This window comes from Nerophis ophidion, linkage group LG29, assembly GCF_033978795.1.
Source record: "Nerophis ophidion isolate RoL-2023_Sa linkage group LG29, RoL_Noph_v1.0, whole genome shotgun sequence".
NCBI classification, from domain to species: domain Eukaryota; kingdom Metazoa; phylum Chordata; class Actinopteri; order Syngnathiformes; family Syngnathidae; genus Nerophis; species Nerophis ophidion.
Window position 1 is genome coordinate 13074623 of NC_084639.1, and position 14366 is coordinate 13088988.

A 14366-nucleotide genomic window follows, 5' to 3' on the forward strand; every position below is an offset into this window, starting at 1 on the left:
GTGAGTCTTGCAGATGTGCATCAGTGAGGCGTGTTCTGTGTTTGTTCTTAATGAAGTTCATGTCAGAAAAGGCTTATTCACAAACATAAGTTGAACCACACAGGCTTGCAACCTTCATAGCTGCTGCGCATACACCACTGTACTTTTCTGTGTCGACAAGGTACCAACATTTGGTGCAGCCTGAGGGGCTTTAAATTTTAAATTGTCAGGAAAGAAGAGGAAGGAATTTAAAAGGTGTTTAAAAATCCTAAAATCATTTTTACGGTTGTATTTTTTCTCTAAAATTGTCTTTCTGAAAGTTATAAGAAGCAAAGTAAAAAAATTATTGAATTTATTTAAACAAGTGAAGACCAAGTCTTTAAAATATTTTCTTGGATTTTCAAATTGTATTTGAGTTTTGTCTCTTGGAATTAAAAATGTCGAGCAAAGCGAGACCAGCTTGCTAGTAAATAAATAAAATTTAAAAAATAGAGGCAGCTCACTGGTAAGTGCTGCTATTTGAGCTATTTGTTGAACAGGCCAGCGTGCTACTCCTCTGGTCCTTACGGGCTACCTGGTGCCCGCGGGCACCGCGTTGGTGACCTCTGGTTTAAACGTTGAAAAAAAAGCATGTTGTTTCAACGTCGTATTTGTGTTCTAAAATATTGTTTGTGAAATGACCAAAATTCAATGGTCAAATCAGCGTCAGAACCCAACATTGATTGAATGTAGTCAAAAAGCATGTTGTTTCAACGTTGTATTTGTGTTGTAGAATATTGGTTGGAATATGATCAAAATTCCTTGGTCAAATCAACGTCACAAGCTGACATCGAATAAACGTCAAAAAGCATGTTGTTAAAGTTGTATTTATGTTGTCGAATATTGGTTAAAAAAACGACCGAAATTCCGTGGTCATATCAACGCCAGAACTCAACATTGATTAAATGTTGTCAAAAAGCATTTTGTTAAAGTTGTATTTATTTTGTAGAATATTGGTTGGGAAATTACCATAATTCAATGGTCAAATCAACATCAAACAGCATGTTGTTTCAACGTTGTATTTTTGTTGTACAATATAGGTTGGAAAATGACCACAATTCAATGGTCAAATCAACGTCAGAACCCAACATTGATTAAATGTTGTCAAAAAGCATGTTGTTAAAGTTGTATTTGTGTAATAAATGATAAATGGGTTGTACTTGTATAGCGCTTTTCTACCTTCAAGGTACTCAAAGCGCTTTGACATTACTTCCACATTTACCCATTCACACACACATTCACACACTGACGGAGGGAGCTGCCATGCAAGGCGCCAACCAGCACCCATCAGGAGCAAGGGTGAAGTGTCTTGCTCAGGACACAACGGACGTGACGAGGTTGGTACTAGGTGGGATTTGAACCAGGGACCCTCGGGTTGCGCACGGCCACTCTCCCACTGCGCCACGCCGTCCCTAATAGAATATTGGTTGGCAAATGATCAAAATTCAATGGTTAAATCAACGTCACAACCAGACGTTGAATAAACGTCAAAAAGCATGTTGTTAAAGTTGTATTTATTTTGTGGATTCCATTCATCCATTTCCTACTTCTTGTCCCGTTCTGGGTCGCGGGGAGTGCTGGAGCCTATCTCAGCTGCATTCATTGGTTGAAAAATGACCAGATTTCAATGGTAAAATCAACGTCATAACCCAACATTAATTGTATGTTGTCAAAAAAGCATGTTGGTGAAGTTGTATTTGTGTTGTAGAACATTGGTTGGGAAATTACCAAAATTCAATGGTCAAATCAACGTCACAAGCTGACATTGATTAAACCCAACATTAAACATTGTCAAAAAAATCATGTTAAAGTTATATTTGTGTTATATTGGTTGGCAAGTAATCAAAAATCAATGGTCAAATCAACGTCACAATCAGACATTGAAAAAAAACGTCCAAATACATGTTGTTAAAGTTGTATTTATGTTGTAAAATATCGGTAAAAAAATGACAAATTCATTGGTCATATCAACGCCAGAACCCAACATTGATTAAACGTTGTCAAAAAAGCATGTTGATAAATTTGTATTTGTTTTGTAGAATGTTGGTTGGGAAATGACCATAATTCAATGGTATAATCAACGTCAGAAGCTGACATTGAATAAACGTCAAACATGTTGTTTCAACGTTGTATTTGTGTTGTAGAATATTGGTTGGGAAAAGACCAAAATTCAATGGTCAAATCAAAGTCCAAACCCAACATTGAATAATAAACTTAGTCAAAAAGCATGTTTCAACGTTAGGTTTGAGTTGCTAAACGTCAGGACATGAGTCAACAAGTTCTCAACGTTGGTTCAATGTCTTCTCCCTGCTGGGTGTTGTATTTTATTCATGCTTCTGTGTTACAAAGTAAATGTGACACTGGGTGCGCTATTTTTTTTAGTTGTTTCTTATGTCTGTACAGCATTTTGGCCAACTGGGGTTGTTTTTAAAATGTGCTATATAAATGATCGAACTGAACACGGCTCGGCGTTAACTATTTTGTTGCTTGACAAATGATACCTGTTAGCATGATAACCTTAATATGCTAGCCTTTTTTTGTAGGCGTACACCTCAGTCATATTTTGGTGCTTGATGAATGCTAACATTAGCAGGTGAGCATTTTAAACACTTTTTTAGGCACTCACTTGAGAATAGTATATTTTCGTACATGACGCATGTAATAGTTAGCGATTAGCATGCTAACATTAGCAAGATATAATTTTTTTTAGCTAATTTAGCAAGTGTATGCCGAAGTGTCATTTCACTAATGCTAATGCAATTGGTAACATGTTTACGTAGTACTGTTAGCATGCTAGCTTTTTTAGCTGATTTTGCTCATATTTTTTATTTGAAGCTAATTGGTTTGGCTTTGGCTCTGGTTTTTCAGCATTCACACAGAATTTCTACAGAAATTTTATTTTCTAGTTCCTTAAACTCTATATTTTGTACTATTGGGGCGGTATAGCTCGGTTGGTAGAGTGGCCGTGCCAGCAACTTGAGGGTTCCAGGTTCGATCCCCGCTTCTGCCAACTTAGTCACTGTCGTCGTGTCCTTGGGCAAGACACTTTACCCACCTGCTCCCAGGTCCACCCACACTGGTTTAAAAATCAAATTTAGATATTGGGTTTCGCAATGTAAAGTGCTTTGAGTCACTAGAGCAGTGTTTTTCAACCACTGTGCCGCGAGATACAGTCTGGTGTGCCGTAGGAGATTATCTCATTTCACCTATTTGGGTTACAAATATTTTTTACGAACAAGTAATTATAGTCCGCAAATTATGTTGTTGAGTTTCTGTGCTGTCTTGACCGTGTAATACTCTTTCATATCAGTAGCTGGCAGCCGGTAGCTAATTGCTTTGTAGATGTCGGAAACAGCGGGAGGCAGCGTGAAGGTAAAAAGGTGTCTAATGCTTAAACCAAAAATTAACAAAAGGCAAGTGCCCCTAAGAAAAGGTATTAAAGCTCAGGGATGGCTATGCAGAACAAAACTAAAACTGAACAAAGTAAACAAAAACAGAATGCTGGACGACAGAAAAGACTTACTGTGTGTGGAGCAGACGGCGTCCACAAAGTACATCCGAACATGACATGACAATCAACAATGTCCCTACAAAGAGTGATAAATACAACTGAAATATTCTTGATTGCTAAAACAAAGTAGATGCGGAGAATATCGCTCAAAGGAAGACATGAAAATGCTACAGGAAAATACCAAAAAAGACCGAAAAAGCCTCTGAAATAGGACCGCAAGACAAGAAGTAAAAGACTGCACTTAGGAAAACAGCAAAAAAGTTAAAACAAGTCAGGGTGTGATGTGAGAGGTGGTGACAGTACACCTACTTTGAGACAAGAACTATAGTGATGCATGCTTGCTTATGCTTTATAGTCATATCCAACAATTGCGACAACTACTTTTTACTGTCAATCGAGTTTTGTTTTTTAATGATTTTTGCTGGTGATGTGCCTCTGCATTTTTTCAACGCAAAAAATGTGCCTTGGCTCACAAAAGGTTAAAAAACGCTGCACTAGAGAAAAGCGCTATATAAATATGCTTCACTTCATTAAATATAATTTATTACTAGTTTTGAATTTAAAAACTAGCAAAATGGCCCCGGTATCCTTTGATTTGTCAGCCTGTGGCACTCAGTGGAAAAAGTTTGGGCACCCCTGACCTGTGAGTTAGTAGTGAACGGTTTAACCCATTCATAACCAAAAACGGTGATTAAAATGCCTTCGCCGACAGCCCCTCTGATGCCGCTGAGGTTAAAGGTGACGGGTGAGGAGGACGCATGATTTATCACGCCTCAACGTGAAAAAGATGGAGCTTATCTTGTCTTCAGCCCGGGCGAGGACATCCATCTTTGTCCACACGTGAATATAACATAAATCAAACACATCACAGGAGCCAGCGCTGGGGCCCCCGAAAGTCACGGTGTGTCTAATAAAGTTGTAACACACCCCGAGTGCTTCCAGATTGTGAGAAGATGCGTGTTATTATTTGATGGATCACTGGAACTGATGTCCCTTTCCACTTTCAACATAAAGATGGCGACAATTGTCAAATATTAAATGCAGGGACCCTAAGCAGATTTTTATTTTGAGCCCCATGTTTTTAGATTGAAAAATATATATTTATATATATATATGTATATATATTTATATATATATATATATATATATATATATATATATATATATATATATATATATATATATATATATATATATATATATATATATATATATTGGGTTTCTCCTGATGATTGAGGGAACCCCTCATGAAACAGTTCTGTAGAGATGAAGTAGTCTTGTGATTTTTTCCCACACCTACATATTGCGCTCTACCACGGTATCGAGCACTATTCTCTGGATAATCCAATCAAGATATATATATGTATGTATATATATATGTATGTATATATATATATATATATATATATATATATATATATATATATATATATATATATATATATATATTTATTATGCTGTTTTAATCAAACTTGGTTCTAATTTAATGCATGTTTTGTACTAGAGTGAATTTATTTTATTTTTTTTTCAAAATAACACATTTTACATAGACTATCAAAACAAATCTGTAGAATTTATGGTAAAATGCGGGCAGCTGTGGTTGCCAGGAATTCACCGTAAAAAAAAATAAGGTCATGATGTATATGACCTTGAATCAGTTAATTTTACAGTTAACTGTTTTGCTTACTGTAAATTACTATGGAAAAATGTATAGGGTTTTTGGTTCATTTTTTATCTTTAATGTTAAGTAGGAACAAAATACTTGATGCTTAATTTGTTATTGCACTCAAAATTCAACAACATTTGTCTAAGAAGGTTCCCATTCATCCAGGGTATTGGCATCTTAGGGCATTCAATCGATCGCGACTGTACTGTTTGGTTTGTCTTATAAGATGTCTCTCATCCGAGTAGGCTTCATCAGTTCATGCTCATAGACTTGGATTGGTCAGATCTAGTCTAGCGGCTGGTGCCAATACCTCAGTAGGCTTCATCAGTTTGGACTCATAGACTTTGATTGGTCAAATCAAGTCTTAGACTTGGATTGGTCAGATTTAGTCTAGCGGCTGGTACCAATACCTCGGTAGGCTTCTTCAGTTTGTGCTCATAGACTTTGATTGGTCAAATCGAGTCTTAGACTTGGATTGGTCAGATCTAGTCTAGTGGCTGGTGCCAATACCTCGGTAGGCTTCATCAGTTGGGCTCATAGACTTTGATTGGTCAAATCGAGTCTTAGACCTGGATTGGTCAGATCTAGTCGAGCGGCTGGTGCCAATACCTCGGTAGGCTTCATCAGTTTGGGCTTATAGACTTAGGTTGGCCAGATCTAGTCTAGCAGATGGTGCCAATACCTCAGTAGGCTCCATCAGTTTGGGCTCAGACATAGATTGGTCGGATTGAGTCTTAGACTTAGATTGGTCAGATCTAGTCTTAGACTTGGATTGGTCAGATTTAGTCTAGCGGCTGGTGCCAATACCTCGGTAGGCTTCATCAGTTTGGGCTCATACACTTAAATTGGTCAGATCCAGTCTTAGACTTAGATTGGTCAGATCTAGTCTTAGACTTAGATTTGTCAGATCTAGTCTAGTGGCTGGTGCCAATACCTCGGTAGGCTTCATCAGTTGGGCTCATAGACTTTGATTGGTCAAATCGAGTCTTAGACCTGGATTGGTCAGATCTAGTCGAGCGGCTGGTGCCAATACCTCGGTAGGCTTCATCAGTTTGGGCTTATAGACTTAGGTTGGCCAGATCTAGTCTAGCAGATGGTGCCAATACCTCAGTAGGCTCCATCAGTTTGGGCTCAGACATAGATTGGTCGGATTGAGTCTTAGACTTAGATTGGTCAGATCTAGTCTTAGACTTAGATTGGTCAGATTTAGTCTAGCGGCTGGTGCCAATACCTCGGTAGGCTTCATCAGTTTGGGCTCATACACTTAAATTGGTCAGATCCAGTCTTAGACTTAGATTGGTCAGATCTAGTCTTAGACTTAGATTTGTCAGATCTAGTCTAGCGGCTGGTGCCAATACCTCAGTAGGCTTCATCAATTTGGGCTCATAGACTTAAATTGGTCAGATCCAGTCTAGCGGCTGGTGCCAATACCTCAGTAGGCGTCATCAGTTTGGGCTCATATACCTAGATTGGTCAGATCGAGGCTTAGACTTAGATTTGTCAGATCTAGTCTAGCGGCTGGTGCCAATACCTCAGTAGGCTTCATCAATTTGGGCTCATAGACTTAAATTGGTCAGATCCAGTCTAGCGGCTGGTGCCAATACCTCAGTAGGCATCATCAGTTTGGGCTCATATACCTAGATTGGTCAGATCGAGGCTTAGACTTGCTTAGTTAAGAAAAAGTTTCACATGATCCTGGCACACAGTACACCACAGGGGATAATGAGGCTATCTTGGGGAATTAGCCATAATATTATGTTAAATGATGGAGCAGGAAGGGGCTAGGAATATGTTTGCGGTAACATTTCACACAAAGCCCTGTGTCATTCATTCATTGACATTTTTCCATGCGCTTTATCACGCTAAATGAGGACCGTGGGGCCCCTCTAGAGCGTGTGACCTGTCTTCTTGGACTCCCTTTCCAGCGGCGGGTGAAAGTCAGGGTCTTGTTATCAGAATCACACAGGTTCAAAGGTCAGTGTCTGTGTCTTCTCCGCTGTGGATTCTATTTTCGACCTTTTGACCTTTAACACTCCACACATATTTTGTCTCTGAGGAACCAATACATCTTTTGGTCCCAACCTCTGTTGGCCTGCTTTAATTATAAGCATAGAGGCAGTAGGCGTTTAGATGTGTGAGTACTTGTACTTTTTAAAGGTTATTTTGAACATACATAAACTTCCAATAAAATCTACAATAAACAATACAATCCCCTGAAGAGCAGGGAAACCTGCAAAACAAGTTTGTCGGGATGAAATATTTTCTGTTGTTTCCTGACCTACTGTATCGACTTACAATATCTATATTTTACATATTTCCATTTTCCCATGACATCTCTGAATCATAGTAATTACTCTCAGTTTTATCAGAACATGGTAAGTTAACTAGAATTTGCCATCCCAGTAGGAAATACGGGTGAATGCCCTGTGTGCGCGAACCGCTGATGCGTGTGAGTGGAACTGAAATGCTTGAATATACAGGGTGAGTGGAGAGTTTGGATGGTGGAACGGTTCGAATCGGGGAAGAAATGCGGGACATGGAGAGTTTTGTCTGTTTCCCATTCATTGTCAATGGGGAGAACATTCCGGTAAAACCGCGATTTTTGGGAAAGGAAAAATATGTTTTTCGAAATCGGAAGAGTAACGTTGGTGGATGATTAAAATGTCAGAATCGGGTTTAAAAATGGCGCAATATTTTGAGAATTTAGGGCATCGTAGAACTATGAATGTGTCCATTCATTTGAATGGGAATTTCCCGGAAATTAGAAAATTTGGGGAAAACTGGACATTTTTTAAAATATTGATATTAGCACAAATATCCTAGTAGATGATATGAATAAATGGGTTGGTGTTGCAACTTTTGGAATTAGTAAATTTTTTTTGACCTGGTACCACTTTGAATTGACTCTATCCCTTGCGGACTGAATTGATATATATTGTAGGAACCAGAATATTAATAACATAAGGAAACAAACCTTTTGTGTGAATGGGGGAGGGAGTTTTTTTTTTGGTTTGGTGCACTAGTTGTAAGTGTATCGTGTGTTTTTATATTGATTTAATAAAAGAAAACAAAAAACATATATAAAAAACAGTTTGATTTGAGAATGGGTAGTTCAGAATTTTGGGAAAATAGGAGCATTTATCGTCCCGACTAAGAGGAATGTTTTGAAGGTGGAATGGTCAAAAAAGGATTGAAAAATGGGCACTGTGAAAACTTTCCAGAAAGAAGGGAAAATAAGGCTTTGGAAAACCGGGATTTCTGGGAATCCCTGGAAAGTTTTGGATCTTGGAAAATGATTGACCTAGGTAAGTAGAGTGTTTGGATGGTGGAACGGTTTGAATCGGGGGATAAATGTGGGATATGGAGAGTTTTGTATATTGCCCATTCGTTGTCCATGGAGAAAAAATTCCGGTAAAACCGGGAATTTTGGGAAATGAAAAACATAATTTTCAAGAGTAAAGTAGGTGGATGATTAAAAGGTCGGAATGGAGTTTAAAAATGGTGCAACATTTTGAGAATTTAGGGCATTGCAGAACTATAAATATGTCCATTCATTTGAATGGGAATTTCCTAGAAATTTTAACATTTCAGGAAAACCGGACATTTCTGAAAATATTGATACGAGCGCAAAGATCCTAGATGATATCAATGGGTTAGTATTGCAACTTTTGGAATTGGTAGAAAAATGTTGACGTAGTAAGATTTTGAATTGAGAATGGTTATTTCAGAATTTCGGAAAAACCGGCAATTTTGACAGGAAAAAAAATAGGAGCATTTTGTCGTCCCGACTAAGAAGAATGTTTTGAAGGTGGAATGTTGAAAAATAGCAGACTGTGAAAACTTTTCAGGAAGAGGTGAAAATAGGGCTTTAGAAAAGCGGGAATTCTGGGAATTCCTAGAATTCTTTTTGAGTGGAGTGTGTGGATGGTGGAACGGTTCAAAGTGTGGGGGGTTGTGCATGTTTGAAAATGGGTCCATTCATTGAAATGAGCGAAACCGGGTATCATGGGTAATCTGGGATATTTATTTTTTAAATTTTTTTAAATAACTGAACGTTTTGATACTTGATACATTTCCGATTTAGTGGAGCACGCTAAACTTCTGTGGTAAATTAATGATAAATAGATGATTTTTTTGGTGTAGAATCTTATGCTTGGACATTCACACAATGATGGGAGATACTAAATAGAATTATTATTAGTGAATTTATTTCAAAGGACTGACCAAAATAATTTTTTTTAACAAACACGGCACTTTTAGACTTAACAGTCTTTTTTTGCACCAACAATGCTTATTTGAGAGTTTAAGTGATGTTGCTGCTACAGCCACACACGACCTGAAAGATTTCTAACTCCGTTCCAGCCGGTATGGGGGAAAGGTTTTGGTGCTTTACAAATCGGCTCTTTGAATTATTGTTCAAGTCAAATTTGAAATGAAACGAGTGTACCGTAAAATTGGTAATTGGCCCATGTTTTTACAAGACAATCTTGCATCTCTAAATACAACATTGGTTCTGTTGCTGCTGTGTTTTGTAATATAATTTGTAATTAATGACCAGGTGGTCAAAAGAGATACTTGTACTTTCTCATGCACTCTGGATTATTATTTAGGACATACATATATATTTTTAAAAGGTTCAGGACACATCTTTTTAATCAGGCTTTTTATTGATCATGTTAAACCCTCAGGTTATTCTCGATTTATTTTATTGCTATTATTACTACTATTTAGAATTTTCTATTCTTACTTCTTTGTCATTGTATATTTTTTATTATTTTTCAAAAAATATTAAAATTCTAACAATGAATATTTTGAAAAATTAAAGTGGCATTTTAGTCTGTTATTTTCAATATTGCTATGTGTACGTGTGTATTGTTAATTTTTTTGGTGTGTATAAAAAGTTTGATTGATTAAAGGTAAAAAAGGAACTTGGATATCACATTTCATTAATAGCAGCGACTCTCCAAATATGGCCTCATAACAACATATATGCTAGCTGCCTTACATATAGTTCAAATATTATTTGTTGAAGAAGCTCCAGTAACTTTACATATCCGCACTCTTCTTTCCCACTCTTTACTCTCTCGCCATCAGGGCCTGCCGGTGATAAGTGCATTTAAAGGTTGCAGATGATAACCTGAGGGTCATGATCACAGGAACCCCCACAGTCTCCCCTGAGTCTAACCTTTGAACCCATCATGAATCCCAATCATTCATTCACATTGAATATGCCCACATCCTCCCCTGTAGGCCAGTGATTCTTAACCATGGGGCAAGCGCCCCCTAGAGGGCCACCAGAAATATATTTCTCTCACATGTGGTCCGTACGGACTTGGGTGTAATACACTTTTTACCACTTGTGGCAGTAATGACAATATCACAAAAACAGAAGAAGTCTGGAGCTACAGTCATAGAGAAATTTGTTAAGCGCAAAAAATATGACCAAAGTGGCTACTTTTGGACAGTTTAGTTAAAATAAATATATATTATTTACTACTACTTTATTTAGAAATGATTTTAGCACTAAATCAATGTTTGTACATTTAATTGTTGTATCAGAGCACTTTGTTTATGAGTATTTATTATTGTAATCAGCCTGACCTTTGCCTTGATGATAATCTTTGCATTTACCACATGCTTTAATATCATTTGACAAGGTAAATACAAACCCCAAAACCAGTAAAGTTGGCACGTTGTGTAAATGGTAAATGAAAACAAAACACAATGATTGGCAAAGTCTTTTCAACTTATATTAAATCGAATAGATTGCAAAGACAAGATATTTAACGTCCGAACTGGAAAACTGTGCTATTTTTTGCAAATATTAGCTCATTTGTAATTTGATGCCTGTAACAAGTTTCAAAAAAACTCGCACAAGTGGCAAAAATGACTGAGAAAGTTGAGGAATGCTCATCAAACACTTATTTGTAACATCCCACAGGTGAGCATGATAATTGAGAACAGGTGGGTGCCATGATTGGGTATAAAAGCAGCTTTCATGAAATGCTCAGTCATTCACAAACCAGGACGGGGCACGGGTCACCACTTTGTGAACAAATGCGTGAGCAAATTGTCCAACAGTTTAAGAACAACATTTTTCAACGAGCTATTGCAAGGAATTTAGGGATTTCACAATCTACGATCCGTAATATCATTAAAAAGTTCAGAAAATCTGGAGAAATCACTGCACGAAACATTGAATGCCTGTGTCCTTGGCTCCCTCAGGCGGTACTGCATCAAAAAGAGACATCAGTGTGTAAATGATATCACCACATGGGCTCAGGAACACTTCATAAAACCACTGTCAGTAACTACAGTTAGTCGCTGTGCAAAGGTACAACTAGTATCAAAGTGAAAGCGATTTATCAACAACACCCAGAAATGCCGCCGGGTTCGCTGGGCCCGAGCTCATCTAAGATGGACTGATGCAAAGTGGAAGAGTGTTTGACAAATCCACATTTCAAATTGTTTTTGTAAACTGTGAATGTGGGGTCGTCAGGACCAAAGAGGAAAACAATCCGGATTGTTATAGGTGCAAAGTTCAAAAGCCAGCATATGGCTTGGGTAACTTACACATCTGTAAAGGAACCATTAATGCTGAAAGGTACATACAGGTTTTTGGAGCAACATATGTTGCCATCCAAGCAACGTTGTCATGGACGCCCCTGCTTATTTCAGCAAGACAATGCCAAGCCACATGTTACAACAGCGTGGCTTCATAGTAAAAGAGTGTGGGTACTAGACTGGCCTGCCTGTAGTCAAGACCTGTCTCCCATTGAAAATGTGTGGTGCAATATGAAGCCTAAAATACCACAATGCAGACCCCGGACTATTGAACAACTTAAGCTGTACATCAAGCAAGAATGGGAAAGAATTCCACCTAATAAACTGCAAAAATTGGTCTCCTCAGTTCCCAAACGTTTACTGAGTGTTGTTAAATGGAAAGGCCATGTAACACAGTGGTAAAAAGTCCCCTGTGACAACTTTTTTGCAATCTGCTGCTGCCATTAAATTCTAAGTTAATGATTATTTGCAAAAAAGTTCAAACAATAAATATATTGTCCTTGCAGTCTATTCAATTGAATGTAAATTAAAAAGGATTTGCATATCGTTGTATTCTGTTTTTATTCATCATTTACACAACGTGCCAACTTCACTGGTTTTGTGTGTTGTATTAAATCTGATGAAAATCAAGAGTAAGTTTACTAATTCAGTGTTGATATTTGAGTAGAGCGGTTGTGTGAAGAACCCCTGCTGCATGCTGTATTGTTTATTTGTCCTACTTTGTCTGAATTATTCATTTCTTCTTTCCTCCATTTCAGCCGTCTGAACAGAAACAAACTGACTCTTCTCCCAGAACTTCTCTTCCAGTCCAACCCCAAACTCGGCAGACTGTAAGTACACCTGTGTGGAACCGCGCCTCTTCGTTTTCTTGTCTCGCTTCTTGATGTGCCGACGTGCAAAGGCGCTGCTCGCTCTTTGGTGGAGAGTTTGAGTGCGGCGCTCGGTGCACAAACGTGCGTGTTGTGTGGCGACTTTGGGACTTTGGGAGATGAATAATTTGCTGGGAATTTAGGTTTTTTTGCGGGGGAAATATGCGATATGGGAGTGTCGGCTCAGGTCTGACCTCCCATAGGTGCTGTTCCCCCGCCATCTTTGCTGAATCCTCTGATGAAGTCACATGGGGGTCAACGTTGTTGCACTTTTTGTGGGGCTTTTGATTGTGTGTGTGTGTGTGTGTGTGTCCACAATTACTTTTGATTATATACTGCAGGCGTGTGTGTGTGCGCCTGCATACTAGTGATATACTGTACTGTCTATTCATGTGCAAGGAGTGGTCGGGAGAGGAAATACCACCGCCGGGATGTTAAACTTCTCACCTCCATTTTTTGTTTTTTTTTACCACTTTGGAGACAAGATACTAGTTTTTATTACAAAGGAAAATGTGAACTTTGCGGCGAATGAGTAAATCGTAGATTGTCAACAGAACAACCCTACATGTGGCCCCATCCCTGGGTGGATCTCGCCTGAGAGGATGAGGTGGGGTTGTATGTAATAAAACAGTTCCAATCATACAAAGTAAGAGATATATTATTGTTTGTTTAATGTAATATTAATTATTGAACAGCTGTTATTGTGGTATGCACTCTGACATGTGAGGGTGACTGAAATACCCGAATGTACAGAGTGTGGAAGTTGGAACGGTTCGAATCACTTTGAGAAATGTGGGATATGGAGAGTTTTGTATATTGCCCATTTATTGTCAATGGGGAGAAAGTTCCGGTAAAACCGGGAATTTGGGGCCAGGAAGAACATGTTTTTTGGAAATCCGAAGAGTAACGTGAGTGGATGATTAAAAGGTCGGAATGGGGTTTAAAAATGGCGTGACATTTTGAGAATTTATGGCATTGTAGAACTATGAATATGTCCATTCATTTGAATGGGAATTTCCTGGAAACTTCAACATTTCGGGAAAACGGGACATTTTTGAAAATATTGATACTAGCACAAATATCCTAGATAATGGGATTGGGTTGGTGTTGCAACTTTCGGAATCAGTAGAAAAATGCTGACGTAGTAACACTTAGAATTGAGAATGGGTATTTAGGGAAAACAGGGAATTTTTACAGGAAAAAAATAAAGGAGCATTTTTCTTCCCAACAAAGAGGAATGTTTTGAAGGTGGACGGGTCAAAAACGGTTGAAAATGCAGACTGTGAAAACTTTCCAGGATGGGGTGAAAATAAGACTTTGAAAAACCAGGAATTTCTGGGATTTTTTTTTTACTTGGAAAATGATTGTCCTACATGAGTGAAGTGTTTGGATGGTGGAACGGTTCAAATCGGGGGAGAGAAATGTGGGATATGGAGGGTTTTGTATATTCCCCATTCATTGTCAATGGGAAGAAAATTCCGGTAAAACCGTGAATTTTGGGTCAGAATGGGGTTTAAAAATAGCGCAAAATTTTGAGAAATTATGGCATTGTAGAAATATAAATATGTCCATTTATTTGAATGGGAATTTCCTTGAAATTTGAACACTTCGGGAAAACCGGGCATTTTTGAAAATATTGATACTAGCACAAATACCCAAGATGATATGAATGGGTTGGTGTTGCAACTTTTGGAATTGGTAGAAAAATGTTGACGGAGCAGTTTGAATTGAGAATGGG

General features: G+C 38.1%; 1 protein-coding gene across 3 annotated transcripts in view; it reads left to right on the forward strand.

The window, feature by feature from the left end:
* The window catches only part of slit3 (slit homolog 3 (Drosophila)), a 601438-nt gene that overhangs the window by 84598 nt on the left and 502474 nt on the right, over positions 1–14366 (forward strand). For all 3 annotated transcript variants that reach the window (XM_061891595.1, XM_061891594.1, XM_061891593.1), the window contains one exon: positions 12518–12589. In XM_061891595.1, coding sequence (XP_061747579.1) covers positions 12518–12589 — 72 coding nt within the window. The remainder of the gene's footprint in view (positions 1–12517; positions 12590–14366) is intronic.